Source organism: Lissotriton vulgaris, chromosome 4_1 (assembly GCF_964263255.1).
Source record: "Lissotriton vulgaris chromosome 4_1, aLisVul1.2, whole genome shotgun sequence".
NCBI classification, from domain to species: domain Eukaryota; kingdom Metazoa; phylum Chordata; class Amphibia; order Caudata; family Salamandridae; genus Lissotriton; species Lissotriton vulgaris.
Window position 1 is genome coordinate 1,955,089,665 of NC_141691.1, and position 25,559 is coordinate 1,955,115,223.

The following is a 25,559-nucleotide window of genomic DNA, read 5'->3' on the forward strand; positions in this document are numbered from 1 at the left end:
GTCGTTGCTAATGTCTCTACGTCCAGTGTGGGGTGTTGGGGTGTGATCTTTAGGAGGTAGATTTCTGGGGGTGGTCGATTGGTAGTTCCCTCTTTGGGGTTCCCGTCCTGCCGCTATACCTTGTATCTGGGCTATCATTACCCTTTCTTTTAAATCCTTCTTCTTTTTCTCGGACGCCCTATCATTCTCATTCTTTTGATGCTCGTAGTACTGAGCCATCTGGAGGATAGCTGCAGGTTTGGAGGCCCCCCAACTACTCTCACTCGTCTGCAGTTTTTGGGAGACTTCTCGTGTTAGGCCTTTTACGTAATTTTGTACAAACAGGTGCTGTCCGGTTGCGGTGGTCATGTCTTGGCCACTGTAGTCGGAGAACACCGTCTCGAATCGGGAGAAGTATTCTGACACATCTTCCTGGGGTTTCTGTCGGCAGGCTGTGACTATCGACCAGTCTACCTTTCGTTCTGGGATCAGTGTCTTTAACTTCTGAACTAGTTTGTCTGGGAGTTCCAGTATGTCCTTTACTGGTTTCCTTCCTGGCTCTCGCTGTCTGTCTAGTTTACCGAGTTGGTCCCAGGTATGTCCAAACAGATCCGTGTGGTCAGCCTTCCGGATTTGCTTCCACACGTCAGCTGGCAGGCATAACCCGAAGAACAAGTCAATGTCCGCTAAAGTCATTATCGTCGAACCCAAGGCTGTGCCTAATTCGGTATAGAATGCTGTCGGGTTCTTTCTCAGATCGGGCAGAGTTTGCTTAAAGGTTAGGATATCTTGTCGATCCCATGGTTGGTAAACCCAATTATACACAACTCTCCCTTTTGCATCAGCATGATTAATATCATCGCTTGTTCCCAGGCCACGTGGCGGGATCCAATAAGGGGCCGCCTCTCTGATGGGCATCATAGTATTGGCTACCTCTGCTGAGGTCGTTTCAGGGACTGTAATCTTGGTTTCTGGTTTTTGTTCCGTGAGGTGGCGGAGGACCTCAAGCATTTGCATGAAGAGCTCCGTCGCCTCACATTCAGTCCCATCTCCAACGTCAATCTTCCTATACAGCGTTGTTAGTTTAGCGGGACCCTTACTTTGATACCTATCTTCATATGCGTTCAGGGTGTGGTAGCTGAATCGCAAGATGAAATGCCGTCTGTGGCTGTCGGCTTGTGAATTATATATGTTCATTGTGTAATCTTCGTTCTCCCTTCGTTCCACTAATGTCTTTGCTATTTTGTCGATCCCATCCCGTTCATTTTTGCTCAACCTATTTGGTCTGGCTGGTGGTTGTTTGTTAGCCTCGGGATCGTCTGACGAAGTTGTTAATGTGGCTGGTGCGGAGGCCGTGAGGGCCGGTGCACTAGCGCCAAGGTTGTTCTCGTTTGCACTTAGGGCCTGCGGGTGTTGTTGGCAGGGGGCATACGGAGGGGGCATGTAGATGATTGGGGGACCTAGTAGTAACTCATCATTCGCCCGCTGTTTGGAGGGTAATTCAGGGTAGAGCGCAGAGGGGGTCCTAACAGGACATTGGCCTGTCGACCCTGATTCTTGGTTTTGTGTAGCTTCCTTTCTTTCTTTTATTTCCTCTTCTAGTTGCTTTGCGGCTAGGTGGGCTGCCTTTCGTAATTCTTTCCCTATTTTCGCTTCTTCTCTTTTCTTTCGTTGTTCCGTTTCTTTGCGCCACATGCCGATACTGTCGAGCATAGTGGGCGTAGTTTTATTTTTCTGGAGCGCTATTTCTAATGCTTTTATTTTATGATCATCAAAGGAACCTATCAGTGGCCACTGACTTTCAGGGTTCTTCTTTGTATATTTATGCCATAACTTAGTATAAGCTATAGTGACTAGTCCATACTTAGTGAACATGTCCTTATTAGGGGTGCCCTCCAGTGGAGCCGGATGGTTCATCTCTAATAAGCGGTCCGGGCTAAACAGGCTACCAACCAGTGGGGAGAAGATAGGCATGACGGATTACAACGGGGACAAAAGTCTGCACTACCTATCTTATCACGGCGGGCAAAGACTAGACAGAATATTTCTATTCTCCGTTGTTTGCCGGCGGTGAATACCTCAAACGAACCAATACCGAACAATCGGTCAATCAAACAATCAGTGGGGAGAATAAGTGGGCACGAAAAGTTATCGTTACCCACTCTTTCTCTACCTGCAAAGAGAGACCTTGTTCTTCCCTGTTTGCAGACAAAGAATCTCCAGACAATAATCCACGAACGACAGTTCGGGAAACAGTGGGGGAGGAAGATAGGCACGACGGGTTACAACGGGGACAAAAGTCTGCGTTACCTATCCTTCACTGTTTGCAAAGAGAGAGCCTGTTGTTTTCTCCGTTTGCAGACAGCGAATCTCCAGAGGTTTCAACAAAGCGTAATACTAGTATTATCCAAACAAAACAATCTTTTCTCAATTCGTCGTGTTTACACGACCTTACCCGGACCGCATGGACGGTTTCCTGTCCTCTGGATCCAGCGCCCGATCGTCCTCTCTCCTTCGTGATGTTCGTGGCACTCCTGATGGTTCCCAGTCAGGACCGTAGATCACTCGAGAGAGGTCTGTTCAGAACTAGTGAAGGTCGGATGATCGGCTGTCAGACGAGGGTCTATCGGACACGAGCTCTTCCCGATCGTTGCAGTCGTTCACTCTGTCGTCGGGACCTCTCCCACTGGATCCACGTGTCGCTGATGGGCCCCACGCTTTGGGACGCCAATTGTGGAAAAAGGTAGGGCTAGGACCTTTCTCAAGATTTGCCCGGCGCTAACCGCCCTTGTACCATTCAAATTTACCAAGCAATGAGGCAGGCGCCGGAGACCAGAAGACAGGAAACAGAAGTTTTTATTCCGACGGAGCAGAACACGTCAGATCAGACAACAAGGTATCGTCTCGAGGTGCTCTAACAGCCTCTCTGAGGCCTGGCCTCTTATACACTGGTTTATGGCATGTGACCTTTCTTTATTACAATCATAACATTGTGAAACAAGGAAAAAGACGTCCCCATAATCCTCGTGTCAATCCCACCCCCATATACCTTCACAATAGAGGTCCTCAACCCGCTGATAAGAGGAGGGGGTCATCACGCAGCTGAGTGTTTCGCCAAGTCTTAGGACGTGTGCGCCTGATCATATCCCAGGGGGTGGGGAGGCCCTGATCAACAGTGTGTCCTTTGAAGGGGGGGGGGGGGGGCGATTCCATACAATGAGGGGCAGCAAATGGTATCTCCCGGCTTAGGCAATGGCCTCGGACCTGTGTGGACAGTCGGACACGGGGTAAGAGGTCATCAATGGAGTGGTATTCATGTCGCGTGGACAATTGAGCGCGGAGGGAAGGTTTATCAACAGAGGGGCATTCATGGGGGGAGAGGAGGCGCTGGTCAGGCGCTGGTGTGACTCCCAAGGACAGGGTCATGCAGAAGGGTTATGCTCAGAAGGGGGAGGGAGGGGGAGCCAGTGTGCGCGGAGGATGCTTGCTGGGTCAGAGGGCGCTCTGGCGGTCGATCGTGGGCAGAGTGACCATGATACCTAAAATGGCTGCCGTGCACGTCGTACGTGGGTGACAAGCTGGCGCAGATGATGTTTAGATCGCAAACTAAAATTCCACATGCCTTTGAGTGACGGGATCATGCTTTCTGGCCTGGGTGCCTTTGTTTGACATTTCCATGCTTCCTGGTCTGAGTACAGTGTGAGATTTCCATGCGTTCTGGCCTGGGTGCTTATGTCAGGTCATCACGCACTGTATGGGGGCTGGTCTAACAAAACTTGTGAGGGCTGCTTTGGGTTACCAGTTGATTAATTAATAATGTTTGTGACTGACAGTGTGAAACTAACTCTGCACACTGCCACCAACGTCACCCTGCTTTTGAAGTAATACCTTTATGAACTCCAAACCCCTTAGGCCACTGGAAGTGATAAGTTACTCATTCAACTGTATTGCATGATTTTATTCAGTTTATCTGTTTAGCATGTTTTCCAGCATTTTGGTTTATTTTGTCACATAAGTTATGAAAAAGTTGTATCTTTGAACTCATAGACTCTGTTAAAAATGGCAAACCCCAGTATTGTCCTTTACCCAAATCAGCACATAGGGCCCTGGAAAAGTAACTTTTCAATGCATTAGTGATTCTAGCTAATTTATTCAAAAATTGTGCTTTGAATGCACTTTTGGTTTAATCTTTTTCAAAATGTTCACAGGGCAGGGGAACCTCCTATCAAAACCTTACTAAAAGGAAGGCTCCTTTGCTGAAATTCAGATCTGGTATGGTGTATTATTACATCTGACTGAGCAGTGCCAGTTGAGGATGTGTGCGGAGATAATAGAGTAAGTGGGTGGAGCCAGTGAAGGAAGTGGGTGACCTCCAACAAACATTTGAGCACCTGCACTTCATATTTTACAAATTAAGCACTGGGATAGTCGCATCACCAAAAAGCGACGGTGGTTCTTTAATTGCCAAAATTGGAATCGAACCGTAAGTCTATAACCATGACTTTCACGTGGCTGGTACAACGGACATCTACTGAAAGCACACAGAACTTACGGCCACTTCATGTTGCCAAAATGCCCACTTGTCTTTAGATTCTCCTCATCTTCCTCACTGCATCTTCATGAACTGTCCCTTCATTGGAAATAGTCAGTGTCCTCGCTGAGGCTATGCTCAAAGATACCCAAAGTATCAGTACCTGAATAGAACCTCTACATATATCCAATCCATCAGGGCCCGCTACCATGCTTAGAACCTTCTGATGCTACATTTACCCAAAATGAGAAGGACACTTTGTGCTACAATATATGGGAAATTAAGCATCTGAGATGTGTTTGTTATCCTTGATAGCAAGAAGCATAGCTATTTAGATATGTACAGGTTCACAGAGCAGACAGAGAAAAACTGGCTTAGTAGGGGAATAATTAACTCTCATATTGGGTGACAAGTGGCAGGGCTTTCACATCAGAGGTATGGTAGGGAGAAAGAGTGTGCTGCTCAGGGTGCAGCACGTTCTAGTACAGCAGGCCACGTAAATACATGCATAAATCTGGGATGTAGAACCAGGTGAATAAAGGGACAGCCAGGATAGTATTGGACTTAACATAAATGTATCAACGACACTGAGATCTGCAGAGCTGGGGAAACCTTGACAGCGACTGCATAACTATAGATGTTGGCGAGCAGGCTTGGGTGACTCTACTTCTGCGCAGAAGAACTCTGTAACTGGGACCACAGAGATCTTTAAAGAGAATATTTCTGTAAAATGCTGTATGCCTGGATCCGGAGCATGGCATCAGAGGGAGTGGAGGAGTGCGGGACCAGAAAGCCTTGATGAGAAATTATAGATTTCCCACTGGGTAATCAAAGTTTTGTAAGACATTCACATGTGACACAAGACTTCTTGAAAACACTTGCAAAAGAACAATTTTAATATGCTGAACATGTATGCTGTCAATGTTGTGTGTCATGTAGTAGATGTTCAGACAATTGGGCTTGTTCCCTGAAAAGGGCTTTCTTGCTATGGATTAATTCTAATGGGGACATCAAAGTCCCTCCTGATGCAGTAAAACACAGGTGAGTGCTAGCAGCAACATGAGGACGTGGAAGAATCTTGTCCCCCAGCGCACATACTATTGCTTCAAAACACAGCATTAGCAGGGACGTAGCTGAGCACTTTGCCACCTGTGGCAGTCCCTTCCTTTTCCGTCCGGAGGCGCAACGAAGAGCGGAGGGAGGGGGGTGCTGGCTATGATTGCTGCGTTTGCCGCCCGCTGCAAAAAACAAGTAAGAGCTGGGGCGGGGGCCACTGATGGGGAAATACTGGAACCCTCCCAGGAGCATTTGAATGAAACTCACCAGACATAGCAGGTTTGCTCAGAAACAGAGTGAGATGTATTTAATGGTACCAAAAGCATGCATCATTGCTAATCAGCAAGGAAGAAGTCAGATCTGACACCTTAGGGGCTCTCAGACCGCTTCTTCCCAGAGTGACAGATTTCTAGGTGTTATATACAGTATGAAATGCCATATCAGCGGAACTAGAATAAGGCACCATGTCAAATATGGCTGACATGGATTTGCTATGTCTGCACCATGCAAAACAACCAGATATGGACAGACCAGAAAGGCAGGCTCTGCACCGTGTAACACTTGCATATCATGTAGTCAAAGACAAGCAAGGTGACCTGTAAGGGGGTATAGAATAGCTTGTTGAAGCTTGTCAAGTCAAGGTCAGATAGGAAGCCCTTTTGAGTTCCAGGCCTCATGTTAATATATAAGCATGACATTTTTGGAAGTACATGCAAATGAATTTATATGGATATTCATAGATATTTTGTAACAGCCACCGCCCCAAAAACCAATGCCGCCTGGAGTGGATCGCACTCTTCAACCCCCGCCCCCCTTGCTATGCCACTGAGTACTAGGGAACTCTTTTAACAGACCAGGCTGTCTCTGCCATAGCCCTGTCCGTCTTTTAGAGGCCATGACCCGCTGAAGAGATAAGATTGTGATACACCATGTGAATGTTAGAGGACAGGGGTTTTGAAGAGCTAAAGGAGAGATCGTTTAAAGTTCTGGCTTGGCAGCTTTAGTTGTCTACACTATCAAGCGTTGACAAAATAAAATACAAAACAACAAAATGTATAAAGCGCACGTCTGTCTCCGAAGAGGCTTCCCTCCGCTAGCGGTACTGAAATGTGCTGAGAGATCAGTGCACACCATAAGAGGGAGGCTACTTATCAAACAGGTATGTTTTCAGCAATTTACGGATGGTAAGTTCAGAGGGTGCACATCGAATGGCAAGAAAAGGAATGTCGACCTTTGCTTGTCTTGTGTGCAGGCTTTGGATAAGCTCCCTTCTCCCATTAGCTTTTTTGGTGTGCCCCCCCCCGCACCCCCACCTTCTCAAGCATAGCTTTCACATTTTGTCAATGACATCTTGGAACAGCCCAGAGGAGTATTTCTTTCTTCTGTTTATTTATTGGACATCTGATGTTTCATACCCTCTCCCATGGACAGCTACCATTGCAGTGTACAAGGCTGTGTTCAGGAGCATTATCTTCTGGCAGGGAGTATTTGCTGAATGAAAAATCACTTGGTTAATTATGAACATAATAACCACTTTAAGGTCTCCTACTTGTTTCTATGACATTACACCATCACCTGTCCATCCCATCTTCTATTTCAGTTTTCTGTAGCCTATTTTTCTACCTGCCGCGTGCTGAGTTGCCCTGACAAGAGTGTGGGAAAAGTACTTTGATGACGCCAGAAAGAGTCAGCCCAGTCGCGGCTTTCAGAACTGTTGTGCAGGATTTGCTTGCAGCATCACGGCACAGCCAACCTGAACCTTTCAACAATGCAGCCAATCCCATGATTGGTGTTCAGGCAGCTGCAGCAGATAGGAAAAACCCAGCTCTCCAGTGGCTCCATAACCTGTCAGGTGGCCCCCATTCAGGCAAAGACAAATGAATATCAGTAGCAAAATAGGAGATTTCGGGGCGCCTCTTCACATTTCTTTATGCCACTGGAAACTCCAACACATTGATATGACTTACATATGTTCGTTGCTTAATTTGTTAATAAATGAGTGATAGGGTCCTCGTCAGGAGGCCACTGAAGCTGGCATCATCCAATGCCTATGCCAATGACTGTATCAACACAACTACTAACCGTTGCACTCCAAGTCAGACTATTCCAGGCCACCAAAGCTATGAGCTTAGCCTGGGCTGCAGGTATCAGTCATTTTAATCCTTATTGAATTAATAAACACCTGTTCTTTTGCTCATCTCCGAATAAGACAAACAGTGCCACCATGTGGCAGACTGACATAAGTGCCTGTGTTGACAATTTGGTGCTGGTGCCGAGTACCGGACACAACCAGCTAAAATTAACCTCTGCATATGTTCTCCGTCATTGTAAAATATGCCATGGCTCTGCAGGCACCTTTGGTGTTTGAATGAGCTATGCATTTGATATTTTGGATGTCTCATTTCAACTTTCATCCATATTTTGGGGTACACATAGTAAAATTATTTCATAGGATGTGTCCTGCTAAGCATTACAATTTTTGTTTAACAACAGTGTTTTACTTTTTACAACATGTATACATGATTTTGAAAGTAACTATCTTTGTGCATTCTGAAAAAGTAGTCATTCACTGAAGTTCTCTGTCCAATTGACAGCTGTTCTCAGTCTTAGCCCTCTAAGTAAATTACTTGATAATTCTATTGAATTTTAAGTTTTAGTTTGTTCCTGCATTGTAGTGTTTACTCAGCTTCATTTATTTTTTGACTGGGGCTGCATCACGACTACTTGATAACAGACTGTAGTATTATTTTGAAGGTTCATTTTAACATTAGACCCATATCTTCTTTCTGTTGCTTGTCAGTTCATTTGCATTCTCTTGCAAACTGAACTGCACAAAACAGCCACCTACATATTTCACTGTTAAATATGCTTCCACTTTAGGAGAGGGGCTGATGCAGTGAAGAGCGCCATTCTTGGAGCCTTTCAGAAAGGAGAACTTACACATAAGTTAATCTACACATGTAATTATGTTCACTCTTAAACTTTTGAGTAACTTTGCTGCTTTTGGCTATTCCCCATTTATGGGTGTAAAGTTACTTAAAAATGTGGAATTACATGTCTCTACCCCCTGAAACAGGAGAGGGAGCCTGGTTTTCGATTTGTAAAGTTACTACAGCCAAAGAAAACGAGTAGTAGGTCGAGCTTCACTTATGGCTAAACGCTTATACAACAATACCCTCCCATTGAAAATAACAGAAGCAGGGATTTAGGATTAGAGAATTTGCTGTAGGTAAATATTAAACTCGCATATTTAAGTTCAAATTAATTTCTGGTAGCTCGTGTTCAAAACACTGCTGCTCATTTCCTAATATGTAGTTTTGCACTCAAAAATCACCCAAACGATGAAAAATTCCACCTGAAATATTTGTTGACTGCCCACGTTAAAGGAAACGCTGCTCACATTCAAAACAATACCACTTATGTTTGGATTTGTAGACTTGCTCTCAAAAATTGCCTGATCGATCTGCTTGGGTAAAAACATTTGCCTGAAAATGGCAAAATCTCTGTAATTTTGCAAACATTTTGTTAATTAAAATTTCACCCAGACCTACTTAAAATAGATCTCAGTAGGAAATCTTGTCAAATTGTAAAATTTCAACTTTATAAATGTATATATATATATATAATAAATGTAATGTTAAAACAATTATATCTAATTAAAAGGTATATTAGTTTATGTTAAAATATTTTAATATTTTTTTTAATTTAAAAATAAATGTCATTTTAATCTGTAAACACAATTGAATTAATTTAAATGAATCCTATACATAACTGCTTGTAAGTTTTAATGTATAAATATAAACAATATTACTTTAAGCGAGATTTTTAATACATCTTCAAAAAATAATTGTAATTAAATTTAACATATTTAAGTTAATTAAAGATTTAATTCAAAATTAATTTAGAATTGATGTAACACCTTTTTATTTATTCTACATTTAAAATAAATATATACAACTAACTTAGAGTGGCAAAGGGCTCACGACGGTAAAGTATAGGGAAAAGAACAAACATTTCTAAACTTTAAAGAAAATTGAAACAAATATTTTATTTTATATACTATAGTAAATTAATGTTATATATTTACTTTAAAAAAATAAAATGTTACAGTATCAATTATCCATTTTTAAAATTAAAATATTAATAATTGGAATATATTAAATTAAAGTAAAACATGTTTAAAGATGCAGGTAAAGAAATGATGAACTAAAAATATTTGTATTCTGTATTAATAACTATTTAAAGTGATGTATATAAATAACTGAAAGTAATTTAATTATATGTTATTACAAAATACTATTCCACTAATATTTAAATATATAAAGGTTAATAAAATATGTTATAATAAAATAAAGGACGTTTTATTTTTTCAGATTTTCTTAACATTATACTAAATGTATTTATATTTGTAACTATTTTCAATAATTGAATTGAATTTAACATTATTTCCTATGGGAGTCCCTATCCTCATTCATTTCTATGGGAGGATGTTGCAGTAACAGTGGTGGTCATGGGTGGTGCTGGACATACTTCAGGTCTGAGTTAGAGTAAATTTATGACTATTCTTTTTGGCTGCAGTAACTTTAGAAGTGTTGTTTGTTAATAGGAATCTGCGTACTATTTTGTGGGTGAGGGCACATTCTTCCTTGAATCCGTACCTAACGCTCCCTTAAGCCTTCATTACAACTTCCTTAACCCCTCCCCTTTAGTAGTAAGAATCCCACATTTTGCAGTAACTCGTTCCTTCCCCTCACATATTTACTACTAAAACGTATTCTTACGTGTGTGGATACTCCAAAGTGAGGCTAGAGGTCTCTGCACATATGAAGATTAGAAAGGTGGAGGCAGAGCCTCTGCATGTAGGTTTGCGAATAGCACTTTGGATTATTTTAGTAGTGCTGTTTTAGTAACAGTATCATACAACAAAATGCATTTGTAAATAGGCCTCTATGTGTTTTCTGTCAGAACTTTTGATTTTGTTTTTGTGATAAATTTGTGTATGCTTTACTCCTGCAATTGTTTATGCTCACTGTTTGCCCCATGATGGCCTCATTAGTCTTTTTATTTATTACACAAATTGTGTTTATTCTTTAAATTAACATTTGAAAATTGTCAATGTAACTTCAATTACATTGCTGCACGCTTATATTTGTCTTTGTGTATTAAAATTCAATGAAAATAAAAAGAAAATGTTTCTTTCACTATTGAACACTGAAAAGCCATCTATATATTGCATTTAAGAGTAGCAAAACCAATACAACGCCCATATTTTTTTAACTTTCACTTTGCTGAATCCTGTTGTATCCACCATATCAATATGCCAACAGGGTTTACTTCAAATGCCTGATTTATGGCATGTGCACTCACTCATGCCAATGATCCAGAGCCTCCCGATCGTCAATAATCCATCACATATCATAGGCTCACTGATCCATCTCCTCCAAGCCCTTATGGCCTAAGACTTCTCATATCCCTTAAGTTCAAATATAAAACCATCAGGTCATCTGTTACCTCATGATAATACTCCCAGATTTTCCCATATTCCCGCCTTGCTGCCTGAGCCCTCAATCCACCGTTGCCATCTTCCCTATCAGCTATGTCTGAAACCGAATTTACCCTGTATACTACAAACATGTCTTATCTATTGTCATTCTTTCCTTGCCTTGGAGTACAGACAGGTGTAGGACCCCCCTGGACCATGTCAAATCTGATTGCAAGGAGACCCATCTCCCAGTCACCTCCTATCAAGCGAACCAATTCTATGCAATGTCTGATTGGTCGCTAAGTCACCAACCAACCCTTGATCAAGTGACATCCAACAAAGCATAGCCTGACTTCTTCTCTTTTTCTTTTTTTAAGGACTGCCACTGTCCGAAATTCTTTAAGTCTTCTTCCCATTCCTATCCTTGGTCCCCTCTTTTACCATTAATAAGATAATAACTGGTGCATTGTAACTGGACAGCCATGTGCTAATATAAAAAAGAAATCATATATTAAACCCACGGCGTATAAAACATTATCAGCTACAGTGTTTGTTTATACACACACTTGATCCAAGCACCCCTTTATTGTACTAGGCTCCTCTTCAACCCAAAGGCTGGCATTCAGTGGGATACTTCATATTAAAACGCAATCCGAAGATAATATGCCTAGCACACTTTCAGTAGTTACGCAGAGAGGAGTTTGTGTCTCAATCAATATTCTGTGTTTGTATAATTACACCTGCAGGTTTTTGCATACACAATTTTTGGCAAGTAAAATCAAGTTTTAATAGGAAGTGCAAGAAGAACAATATAACATTCTGAGTTTGTGCGCTGCATAATGAGGAAACGTGCTGCATTTCTGAGCTGTCCACCATTCAATGTTACGGAAATTGCAATTAGGTGGAAATGCTGCACCTAGGTGGAAATGCTGCACCTGAAAATACCATAACCCGAGGCATATTTACATGAAAATGGCGCAGTGCTGTGCCCCAAGCAATATTGCTGCCCCGAGCGGCGTAATTTTCAAAACGCAGAGATACACCGTATGAACAAGAATACAATGCAACCCTGTGCTCACCCCTGTGCCGGTGGCGGTGCTAAAAAAGCTGCCAAGGGTCAAAACAGGCACCCTTGTCCCATGGTGCAAGGGTGCCTGCATTGCAGGGATGATTGTGTTTGTGCAGGAAGGTACACCTTCCTGCACAAACACAAACACAATCATTAATGGCATTTTCCTCCTTCTATGTGTGCTGTAGAATGAAGCACACATAGTAGGAGCAAAAAAAAAGGAGAAATAAAAGTATTTCTCCTCATTACGCCACATTAACGCCTCCTTTTCAAAGGCGCTGCCTCAGATTTAAAGATCCTTGTAAATCGGGAGCAGTGTCAAGAAACCATGAGTGTTGCTGAGAAGGCCCACAGCAATATTCCTTCCATGCCCCTTTCCCACAGAAAAATAAGCTGCAGAGGGCCATATTTATAAGTCTGTGTTAAGCCACGCAAAGTGGCTTAGCACAAACTTGTAAATATGGGCTAGCATATAGCACCACCGTAGTATCAATAAAAGTGACGGTCCGGAGGCGGCGTAGTGTAGTTCCTATATTCCCAATAGGCTCAGCGCATTGGAATAATATACACTATAGATTTGACATAGGACTGAGGTCAATATGTCTCTATCGAGTATACTAAACTTAATTGTGTGTGCCAGCTAGCTCAGAGGTCACTAGAAACTTTCTTGAGTAAACAAGAAGGGCTTAGTCTCTGACAACTGCATAAACATGACAACTTTGTTTCCCCTAAAACCGGAACAATATCTTCAGAGTTGTGGAAACAATAGATAACTATTTCACTCAGTCAATTGTGCATGCTTAGTATCTACAGGGTTGCATAGAAATAGAGAGACAGGCGTTTCAATAAAAAGGGTTTATTGAACAGTCTTATTTCTCATGCAAGAGAGGGGAACTGCTCCAATCATTAGACAGAATGCAAAGTATAATGCGTACAGCGTAAACTAATATAAAATAATACTGTAATAGCATTGTCTGCTGCTATGACATATATAAAAATACATACATAAATAACACAGGCTAAAATACTCAACTGGTGCTTCTAAAATACGCCTACCCCAGTGTACCTAACCTAGGTCTAGTACGAGGGAAGAAGTAGGTGTTGTCTTTAGCATAGGTTTAGTTTTACCAAGAATTGCCAAAGGTTTCTCTAAGTTCTAATCCGCTCCATACCTTAGAATGAGAGAGGTTGGTATCTCTTTCTCGGGACTCGATTTCCCAACACGCCGCAAGGGGAGTCAGAAACACTGGAGCTGGATTCTCGGCAGGAGGATGACAGCTTCTGGTCAGTGCGTCAGCTGGAGAGTTGACTTCCTTCGACACTTGCTGTAGCGAGCTGCGTCGTGCAAGTAGGTAGTCGAACTGCACCGAACCACACAGTGCTTTGCCATTGCAAGTGAAGGTACATTTATACATGGAAGGTGTTTAGTAATGCCAGTATTGACGTAAAAGTCAGGCATATGAACGTCATGAATGAACCCCTAAGGAATAGATGTTCATGCATAATAAATGAGTTCTTGGAGAAATCAATATCCAAGCGAGGGGAAGTCCCTAACGGCTTCAGAGTCTGGTTTTCCAAGAAATCGTTGTGACGTAGATGAACGGATGGAAGTAGCCACACCTGTATTTGGGTAGCATGGACTATGCCTAAATAAGGACTGGATTTCTATGCCTATATAAGGGCAATGCGAATTGTACCTATATAAGGGCATGAATCAGGAATTTCATTCGCAATCTAAAATCGAACACAACAGTGGTAGGGGCTTGTAAATATCCCCCTTTGTTCTTGCTTGTTAAACGCTTCAAGCATAATTAATCATGTAGCTAAGGCTGTCCAAATCTTCATGTCCTTATGATATATATAATTTTAAACAGATTGTATGCAATTCTGTGCAATGTGAGATAATTTCAGCATAGAAAAATCATTTTTGTTTAATCAAATTCAGTCAAGCTGGAAAATATATTAAAATCTTTACTCTGCAAGTTTAACTTTTGAGTAGCTTTTCTATGCACAGTGGAAATGGTCCCCAACATTTTTCTATATAACTCTACTTTTGTGGACCTATAATATGTACAATGCCAATCCAGAGGAACAACATGAACTGTTTTTTTGAAGTATATATTTTGCAGAACCATTTTTAAGTATTATATGAGTACATGGGACATAAGTTGTCACAAAGTCATGAATTTCACATTAAAAGTGGCTACGCGAAAAAAAAAATCAAAGTTTATGAAAATTGCAAAGTTTTCTATAGACCGTCACAGAGGGTGCAAAACAACCCACCCATTTCAAGTAAGTAAGACCTGTCCACTTCCTTTAACATTTAAACTCTCTTGTTACGACAACTTTTTCATTCGTCATACTCCCTAAATTACCTCTTGTTCTACGTTGACATCTGCCCCACATTTCAACAGCATCTCTGCTACCTTCTCACCATCTGGGATGCGGGCTGCAATGTGTAGCGGTGTTTCCTGAGCCTGTTACATTAGAAATTCAAAACGTCAGCAAAGCATGCTGGGATGTTGATAAAGTAGTGTTCCAGAGCAATGTGGGATGACACATTACATAAAATTGCAATATAACACATCCACTGCTTATTTTGTTATAGACGTGAAGGATTATAGAAATGAGTATTGGTAATAAAATGCATTATTTGTTGATTACAGTCCACCACAAGTTATAATATCATTATTCTTGTTAGCTGTAGTCAAAGTTCCAGTACATTAAACCTGAGCTCAACACCTGGTAGCTAAGGCAAAGAGCAGACAGGTTAAATTTAGGAAAAGGCATACAGCATTTAGGAGTACCAAAATAGTTAAAAAGTTGAAAGCATAACACAATAAAAATTCCACAACAGGTTATAAAAATAGATAATAATTTAATAAACAAAATGACAACAAATCCAATAAGGGGAACAGGGAATGCAAATTGTTAAAGTTCTAAATAAAAATAGTGGCAAGAAGTGTCAACCTACAAGCAGAATCATGTGAACGCGCTTGACTGGGACAAGGGTAAGGTTTACGGCTGACCACGATGCAACAACCAGATACAACCACCAGGTTCATTCCTTCAGTGGAAGCAGGCAGTGGGATGTTGCCAAGAGAAGGAGGCTGAGCCGCAAAGAATTTCAGCATCAAGAGAACAACATATCAGGAGCTATGGTGAAGGCAGGCTTTGGGGCGATGTACCCTCATTGGATCAGCAGCCCAGGTTGGACCTGGTCTCTTAATGGTTCTCCAGGCAAAAAGGTAGCAAATGTTTTCTAAGTTCCCTGTTTTAGGGGTAGGCAGGAGGAGTAATCTTTGTCACCAGTTAAGGGTTCCAGGACTTCAGAAACCATATTTTGGGCTCAGGACTCACGTCAACAGAGGTCACAAGCAGAGTTCAGGGCAGGACCAGTGGGAAACATCCAGGATAGTGGTCTTCTTGTAGCTTGTGTGTCCCTGTAGCTTAACAGGACTGGGTACTAATGGTAGTGCATCCAGTCCTTAGGGTTCTCCTCACTTGTCTCAACAGAAGGTGCAGTTCTTGCTCTGTGTTCCACAGATCCAATAGTGTTCCAAACAGGGTACCCAGGGGTGCCATATATATTCTTGAATTTAGCCTGTGGGTTGGGGTGACTTTTGACCCTCCATAAGCACTAAGGAAAAGGTTCCCATACCCATATCTGCAGCACTTCCTGTATGGTGTGCCCTATTGCAAACAAGCCCATAGTGCCTCTCTCTACCGAAACTCAACAAGACAGAACCTTTCCTATTCCTTTACAGAACTTCTGTGCCCAACCTAGAGGTGTGGCCGAGGAAATAAGCAACATCCGTCTGTGGTCACTCAAAACTAGTTCTGGAAACCGCCCTTTTGCTACTGGGATTGGTGCCTGGCCGGCTAGAGGTGCAAAGGAAGGAGCAGGCCCAGATATTAGCTACATCTGCCTATGACAGGGTAAGCCTCTTTGAAGTTAATTAGGTTCCTAGGCACTGCCCATACAGTCAAAGGATAGAACACCTGCCCATACCCACGGCCGTTGTCTTAGCTTTTGGGGAAAAGTTCACACCTCGTCAAGGAACTATTGATAACTGGGTAACAGCTGGAAACTCAGGCAAATGGGTTTCAAAACCCTTCAGCCAGGTAAAAGAAGTCTTTTTAAAAGTACCTTTTGTAAAATATATAGTACAAATCGGACTTTGCCAATGAACTTGGTTTGTAAGAAATATTTTAAACGGTGATAACAGTATTAAATTAAAATTGTATACTTGTATTTTTATATTCAATTGCTTTCCAGTGTGTACAGCTAATCCTGATACAGTTAAAATAGCTTTTGAAGCATGTTTTACATTAAACATTAACATGGCATACTTTTAAATACCATGCCCCCTCCCTTTTTCTGCATTAAGGCCAACCTAGGTGTGACTTATTATTAACAAAAAGGAGGGTTTAGGGCTGTCAAATGATATTATTTAGACTGGTCAAGTTGAAGTTTTAAGAAGGGGGCATTTTCCTACAGTAAAGGTTTGCTCTTCTGCATGTAATGCTAATCTCGCTGGGATTTAGAGGACCAGAAGTAAGAAAAATTATCAAAGTGTTTGTGTTCTTTCTGTTGTAGCTCCCCATCTGTCAATGCTCATAGTCTCTGGTGCAATGCAAATTTATATTATGCATGGACACATTGTTACTCTCCCCCTGCTGAAATTATAGCAAGCTTCCTGAAAACACACTTTCCCCAAATATTCAATTAATTGAATAGTAATTTATCCTGTCTACAAATGTTTCTATGTATCTCTTGATTTTGAGAGGAAGCATAGAAATACAGCTACTTCCAGTAGGCATGGAGGTTGAGCAGGATGCCCTGTTGGTCTACAACACACCTGCTCAACAAGAAACCAGGCAATGTTGGAACATTTCATCTCTGTCCACAATGTGAGAAAAATACTAGGCCAATAATAGAAAGAAGATGTTGACAGGGTTCCTGGAATTTAGCATGCATGGAAACTCTCTTTCAGCTGTTACCCCTGTTGTGCCATGTGCCACACTTTGCCAGATGAAGGTTTTCTGGCCCATGTAGAAAACCTCATCATATACCATTCAGTTGGATACCATGGAGCAGAGTGGTCTTACCTACACAGCTTTTGGGTATTTAGGGGGTCATTAGGATGGCAGGCGGAAAAAGTCCGCCCGCCATCCTTTCGGGGATTGGGACCACCCGCCATTGGTGCGGGGGTCCCGTTGCAGACATTAAGGTGCGCCTGCTACACTGGCGGGCGCATCCTGCATTCCTGACAGGAAGGCATGTTGTGCACTTCCATGCACATCGTGGCAGGCACCACGTGGTGCCTGCCATGTTGTGCATAGAACTGCAGGGTGGTACCATAGGTACCCCCCATGTGCACTCCCCACCCCCCAGAATCCCTGGGGGCCCATTACAGGCCCCAATGGCAAAAACCACATACCTTTCCGTGGCGGCGTTTCCGCCACGGAAAGGCTCAATCCCACATTTATGCTAATATGGAAGGCGGTGTCTCCCAGACACCGCCGCCATGTTAGCTGCTTTTCTGCCTGGTTGACTCCGCGATCGGGCGGAAAACCAGCGGATGGTCTTTCCGTCCACCGGGGTCCCCCCACCATGGTAATGTGGGGGGGGGAATGCAGAGCGGGCGGGGTTTTTAGCGGTTTAACCTAACGGACCCTTTAGTGTGAGGGCAAGCTAGTCCAAGTATGTAGCCTTCTATTTTTCTTATATAAAGCTACCAGCTATATGAGTTTATAATTTAGACACACTTTATGGTAAGGTATTTAGTATATAAAAATGTATTGCACTTTTTTTATACAGCAACCCAGCGAGAACACAGTGGTGCTCTGGCAGCCTTATGTTTTCGTCAGATTGCAGCCAGTGGGTGACGTATTTGTAGACAAAATAATTAGACCCTACAGAGTGCCCTCTCTCCTGGGCCATCACTTTGATTCTGTCCTTCGAGGTCACTTGTGGGCTATTACTCAAAGGCTCCAAGAGCCCTGCCATCTCCTGGACTCACCATTTTACAAAGATGAAAGGGCCTTGAACTGTTAGTGCTGACTTTGAGGTGCCTCTGCCTGAAAGCAAGGGAAAGGGCAGAGAGGCCAAGGAAGGGACAGAGACCTAAAGAAGGAATAAGCCTTCTCACCAGGATGCCCACTACCTGAAGGACCTCTATATGTGGTCAATGTTTTTTGTACAAATATCACGCCAGTAGCGAGAGGTCACATTCTTTTTGACCAGACATAAAAACTCATTGTGGCCATGTGGCACACCACCGTACTATAGAGCTCCAGGACTACTGCATCCTTACAGAAGTCTAATGTCTTACCTTGCCTCCCTTGAGCTGCACCTGGGCGCCAAAGCCCAGTAAGGTCTGCACGACTAGGGGCTTGCAGAACTGTGCCGCGATGTGCAGGGCTGTGTAGTGGTCCTTAGTGCGTGCGTCCACCTGAGCCCCTTTCTGAAGCAGAGCCTTCACCACAGCACTATGCCCCCTCTTGGCAGCTGCATGCAGACACAGGGCACCAGACTAGAACAAGCAATCAGAACATCAGAACATAAAATTAATAACTGTAGTCACGCAAAATCATTACATATGTACATTTAAAAAAATATATTTATGATATATTTCATGTGGGTGACCTTACACCATTGTCTTGACGTTGATCGTGCCAATTTCTACACTTTTTCTCTTTCATATTAATGGTGCTTTTTCCATTGCTAGTAAGGTTGTGTCTACATAATTTTGTTCCATGTAAAAGTCGGAGGTGAACTGATTTTTTGAAATAATCGAATTGCCATTTTTAAAACCCTAGACCACAAAAAGATTCTACTGTTAGACACCTCAATATGTCTAATTTATAGACCTCTGAAGAATAAACCATACAGTCTCAAGTAACTTGTCTCCTGTTGACCACACATCAGTTGCCACCACACACCAAATACTCTCTATGCATGAGAACCAATAGGAGTTTCTAGCGGATGTATGACGTTACCACGCATACTTTAACAACGCAATTTTTACAACGCAGGATCCTTTACAACGAATGCCTTTACAACGCATGACATTACATCGCAGATGCTATTACATCGCATGCCATTACAACGTAAGTATGGGTAAGTATTTAATTTAAAAAAAATGTAATTAATAAATATTACATTAATTTTATTTATTAATTTAATTTTTTTTAAATGTATTTGTAAATATATACATATATATATATATATATATATATATATATATATATATATATATATATATATATATATATATATTATTAAAAAATAGTGTAGGTGTTTAAAAATAATATTCTAACTCCAGGGGGTAGTAATAGTAGGGTAAGTGCTGGATAATGTAGGGGTAAAAATTACTATTCTAACTCCAGGGGGGTGTAATATTAGGGTAAGAGCTGGATAGTGTATGGGTAAAAATGTATATTCTAACTCCAGGGGGGTGTAATAGTAGGGTAAGTGCTGGATAGTGTAGGGGTAAAAATAACTATTCTAACTCCAGGGGGGTGTAATAGTAGGGTAAGTGCTACATAGTGTAGGGGTAAAAATTACTATTCTAACTCCAGGGGGGTGTAATAGTAGGGTAAGTGCTGGATAGTGTAGGGGTAAAAATTACTATTCTAACTCCAGGGGGGTGTAATAGTAGGGTAAGTGCTGGATAGTGTAGGGGTAAAAATTACTATTCTAACTCCGGGGGGGGTGTAATAGTAGGGTAAGAGCTGGATAGTGTATGGGTAAAAATTACTTATATTTTTAAATTTTAATAACTTTTTTTAATAAATATTAAAATTACTTAATGTCATGCATTGTAAAGGCATTCGTTGTAAAGGATCCTGCGTTGTAGTGGTTGCATTGTAAAAGTAGTCCGTTGTAATAGTTGCGTTGTAACAGGTGTTTCCCGTTTCTAGCACCTTTGCCCCTTTCCCGCCACAAGCCAAATTCTAGAATTTCCCAATCCTGATTCGCAGACTTAGGATTGACAGGATTTTTCATAGGCAAAGTGCATTTGCGAATGGAGAATTTCCGCCTGTGAAACAAACTTTTGCTTCTGTACATAGAGTTAGAGGGAGGGTTTGTTATAATTACTGTATAGGGTTTCCTGCTAAAGTCGTTAAAAACAAACCCGTACATTTTCGTTTAACCCCCAATAATTTGTAGGTAGTATTCCATTCTAACAAAAGTACTCCTGTCGAGGGACGGAGTAAGTGCGTTTCTACTGGTAAAAGGGAGGGAGCACCCACATATTTCATGGGGGTGACAGAACGGGTAGCTCAATTAGATAAAAATATTTTCGGAATTCTTCATTAATTCTAAAAAATCCAAATTCGTTCTGTTTGTGTAAGCCTAGCACTCACGCCCAATGCAGTACACAGTGTCTTCAAGACACACAGAGCTGTACGCTGCATTGTGTGCATCTCAACAACATGCAAGCAGCACAAGAATGAGGAGGAGACAGCTTCAGGAAATCCAGGATTCTCTTCTCAGAGCCCCATCTTTATATCCTTGTTTTCTTCAGTTTAACCCTTTCATCCTATTTCCCCCCCACACAATAATATCAATAAAATAGAATGACCAAACCACAACTTCGAGCAATCTCATACCCACATGGCATTAGCTTAAAACATAATCACAGGGTCACAATGGGTTGTCCTTAAGGCTTAGCCCAAACCCTTTAGTTGGACTCTGTGCTATGGTACGGCAAAGCCACCGTTGCATGACAAACCACAATGGCTGGCGCACTGGATCCGTACACTCATGAGGCATATTGAAGTCTGTGATACTAAGGCTGAACCATAATGTTTGGAAGCTAAGCTTAATCACACAACGCGCCTGCCAGGCTTAGCTACATGTGTCTAGTCAGACCATGGATATGAGTAAATGTGAACAGCCAACAAACACAGGTCCCTGGGGCTAACAACCACATTGTTGGGGCTATTGCTCAGTGGACCAGGCAGGGTTCTCTAAAGTCATGGATCCCTGCCTTATTTTTTAGCATAACCCCATTTAGATAAATGTAGTTATCTTAAAAACTTGTCATGGATGCGGCCCTCCAGGACTGACTTTGGAGAACTATGGACTAGAGCATCCACGGCAGGGATCTGTGTTTGTGCGATGGTCACAGGCTGGAGTCCCGGTGAGTCCACTCTGCCTTTCATCTGCCTGAAATTAATACAATGAATACCACTGAGTTAGGCAACAATAAACAATTGCTATGCTGGCTGAGTGTGTGCTTCACAAATACATGTTACGTCACGTTGAGAAATTGATCCACGGCATGATACTGGATTGGTCACAGGCAGAAGTCTTATGGGTGAATCAAATCACTGGAAGTGCAGGAAATTGTGACACACCAAAAACGAAGTTTACCTTGTTGGGCATATGCAGAAGCACCCCTTTCTTCAGAAATGCCAGGGCAGTGTCAGGGTGCCCGCACTGGGCAGCGATGTGCATGAGGGTGCTTCCATCCTAAAGAGAACGAGTCGAAAAGTAATAAAAAGTTTAGGTCTACCTAGCATGACCTTCTGCAATGCAAAGAAAAGAAATCAAGTGTGGACAGTTTACCCTATTCAACCGGTAGGACTGAAGAAACTGACTACTCCCCTACATGCTGGTTTCAGCTGCAAATCCCAGATACAGAGTCATTGTGTGCATTCTTCATGTGGCAAATTTTAACTACGACTGTGAAAATCAGAAATTTAGGTAGATTTTCTGCAGTTGTACATTTGGGGGCTGTGGTGGGAAACAAGAGGGTGGAAAAGGGTAAATATTTGTTACACCAATGTTATCTCACGTAATTTCAATTTTTTGCATTATGCTTGCTATGTGAAATTCCCGAAATTATGCTATTATGCCACGTCATGTAATTTGAAGTCCATTGGGTAAAAATCTTATCTTTTAATCCCTGGACCAGAGCAAACAACCAGAATGCAAGCAATTATTTTCCAAAGCACTTTTGTTTTTTCTCAATTTTTATAGTGCAAAATGCCCCCTCACAGACAAAATGGCCATGAGTATGTGTTTCGCTCTAAGACATATCCAGACTTGCATTTTGTATAATTTCACAATTTGGTGTCATTATGGCAAAGGAAATTACACCCATTTAGCACAGCACAAGGAGGATGAGAGAGTGGCCATGACGATACTAATGCATGGCCACTTGCACCCAGGAAAAAACACAAATGTATTCTCCCAAAAGATATCAGTAATTGTGATTCCTCCTATTTTTTTAAGCAGCTCTTAGTTGTCTGTTTGTGAAAGACCTCTTGTTGACCACACAAAAAACATACAGGCTTAGAGCGTGCCCATTGTTTATCATTGGTTGGCTTTCCTGCCACTCATTTGTTTGCTTCTTATTCAATGGATCATCATCTTCTTTTTGACCCTCCCCCGGAACATCTCCTTTTTATCAACCGTTTAATTGGAAGACTTGTATCCTTCCACTGCTCACATTCAGAGAACTATTTTTCTTTCTTTCATTACTCATTAAAAGAACGTGTTTTCTTGCTCCCTCCCTCATGTGCTGCTAATCCTCCAAATAACCCGCACATGCGCTCTGTGTTGCTCACTCTTCCCCTCACTTGCTTCCTCCTTGGTGTACTGCCTATACCATTTAAAACATGTCCCTCACCTCACAAGCTCTGTGTTTTGTTTCGTTCATCACCCAACTCAGGTTTTTTAAATTTCCTTTAATTCTTTTTTTATTTTACCTGTCCACTCCCTGTTGCTTCCTCTCACACCCCTTGATGTCCACAAAAATACAATATGCTATGTTCAATCTTTCTGGGAGACCCAACAGCTGCCATTTTATGGTGGGCCACTCCCCTTTCAGAAACATGCTTTCTCTGACATGTATGGTGAAGCATGTACATGCATATTCCATCACGCATGCGAAAACATCACACATGTTAGCGCATATGTTATTACACATGCATGCGCATAAAGACTGACATACCACGACCAACATGAAGTGTACTCACACATTTGGACATTGCATCATTGTGCATTCTTTTCATGTTTCTTTCTGATGATGCTGAATAGCATTGGGAAAAATCATTGTCAAAGCCAATAGGTCAACAAGGTGAGAAGTATTGGCTTTGCTACTGCATGTTTTAATATGTGCTAATGCGCACATCCTATACTTGAGCCTGTGGATTGTCTTCCCTACAAACAATCTATAGGGGTAAGAACTGGAGAGTAGTATTATGCATGGAACTACATGACTAGCATAGATGCCATGTGTAATCCTGGTGGTTTTTATGAATTATTTGAAAGCTGTAAATCTTTGGGTATCATAAGTGGAAAGGATGTGTAGATTTCGGACTTTTTTGTGGCTAATCTGAGCATACAAGTCTTTTTTTAAAGCATTGGCAAGGCAGTAGCATTATCAGTAATTTTATGATTATTAGAGGATATGGTTCAATTTCCAGTACCTGTATGAATACAACCGTTATTTGTGAGCATATGACACGGGTCGTTTTTTTAATATTCAGGGTTACATCTTCTAAGGTGTTAAACTATGGCAGGTTACGCAGTGTTGTATGCCGTTAGCTGCCTTTGTGAGCAAACTACTTCATGCAAAGGTCCCTAATAGGTCTGGCAGCTCAATCAATCAATCAACCAGTATAAAGTGCGTCTTATCACCCGTAGAGGTATCCAGGCATTGGGATGCTGGGCTTGGTTGAAGAGGCAGGTTTTGAGTTTCTTCCTGAAGTCTGTCAGCGAGGGTGATGTTCAGAAGTGGGGGTGGGGCATCGTGTTCCAGAAGCGTCCTCCACTGTGGCTATGGCGGATGCACGGTGTATGCGCCAGGGTGAGGGAGGCAGAGCAGAGGTTTCTGGGTGGGTAGTGGAAGTTTAGGCAGTGGTTCATGCATGCTGGCCCTTGGTTATGGATGGCTTTGCAGGTGTGTGTCAGTACTTTGAATTGGCATCTTTCCTGGATGGGGAGCCAGTGGAGGTTTCTTAGGTGCTGGGTGAAGTGGGACATTTTGGGCAGGTTGAGGATCAGTCTGGCCGTTAAGTTCTGTATTGTCTGGAGCCTTCTAATAAGTTCAATGGTGGCACATCTCCGTAGTCCAGACTGCTGGTGATAAGGGTTTGCGTGACTGCTTTTCTGGTGCTTCAGGGGAGCTATTTGAAGATTCCTCGGACCATGTGGGGAGTGTGGAAGCAGGCAGTGTTGATCTACTGTTTCATGGTTTGTTTGCTGTCCAAGATGGTGGTGAGGTTGCGGGTGTGATCTTTTGGTGTAGGGGTAAGTCTGAGTTCCGTCGGCCACCAGGTGTCAAACTAAGTGTGTAATGGGGGCACAGTGTGAAGGGAGGGGCACAAACTGTTAGGCATTGTATGAACACTCATTGCAGGAACACTCTTCTGAATTCCTAAAATGCAATAGATAACCATACTGTGTAATGATCAAAAGATGCTCCTTCTGTCACTCATGTTGAAATTAATCAAAAAATTAAAACCTCAGAGCATAAGCTAAAATGTCCTGCTGGTGCACATCTTACCTAGCTACCTGTGAATTATGTAGGGATCTCTCCTACATCCTACTGATCTTTTTGCCACCATTGAATAGATTTGTCAAAATTATTCTCATAGCCTCTACCCACCAATTCTATGGCCCTCACAGAATGGATAAAACTATTTTTTAGGTGCAAATCAGTATGCAATTCTGGAAGATACCCACGCTAATTTAACATTAAAGATAGATTTAAATATGATGAAACTGTTACAATTTGCACTTTTCCCAATGTTTGTTACCATTAGCGAGGGCTCTATCATTCTCCAGGGTTCTGTATCATAAATTCCTGGACTTCATTGTATTCAATCAATATTGATCTATAATGAATGATGGAAACATGCCTACATTTTCAGAGGTAGTGTGCAGTCTTTAGCAGCAGTAAAGCAAGATCCCAGCCCATGTACTAAGATTTGATTATCTGTCAGATTAGAGGAAGGCATCCTAATCATTGATAAATCAGACCAGTCTTTGGGTGATCCCTATGTGTGCCCTTCATCACTAGGCTGCTTCTGGGAGGTTTTCCTTGAAATAACTAGAACTCAAGCCCATCTCCCACTTAGTCTCCAAACCCAAGTTTCATTGGATAATATTCTAATTATGGAGACAGTGAGCCATGCAGGTAATATATTATGTTATATATTCCACTTACCTTAGTACGCGCCAAAACATTGGCACGGAACTTCTCAGTTAAAAACTCCACAACATTTGTGTGCCCTCTTTCAGCAGCGATGTGCAAAGGAGACCGGTCAAACTGAAAAACAAAGAAACACTTCCTCAAACAGAATTTTTTGTGTGCTCATATGATTTACTTATTAACTAAATTACAAAAGTTAGAGTTCACGGATGTTATCAAAATTCCAAAATTCCTTTGTCTTGGGAAAACATTTTCTACTTTGAT

At 41.9% G+C, this 25,559-nt stretch overlaps 1 protein-coding gene across 1 annotated transcript in view; it reads right to left on the bottom strand.

Moving 5' to 3' along the window:
• Positions 1-25,559, bottom strand: part of LOC147724750 (uncharacterized) — a 427,049-nt gene that overhangs the window by 250,847 nt on the left and 150,643 nt on the right. Inside the window, exons 8-11 of the mRNA XM_086966280.1 lie at positions 25,311-25,412; positions 21,506-21,604; positions 18,456-18,656; positions 14,493-14,594 (exon numbers count right to left, since the gene is read on the bottom strand). Coding sequence (XP_086822406.1) covers positions 14,493-14,594; positions 18,456-18,656; positions 21,506-21,604; positions 25,311-25,412 — 504 coding nt within the window. The remainder of the gene's footprint in view (positions 1-14,492; positions 14,595-18,455; positions 18,657-21,505; positions 21,605-25,310; positions 25,413-25,559) is intronic.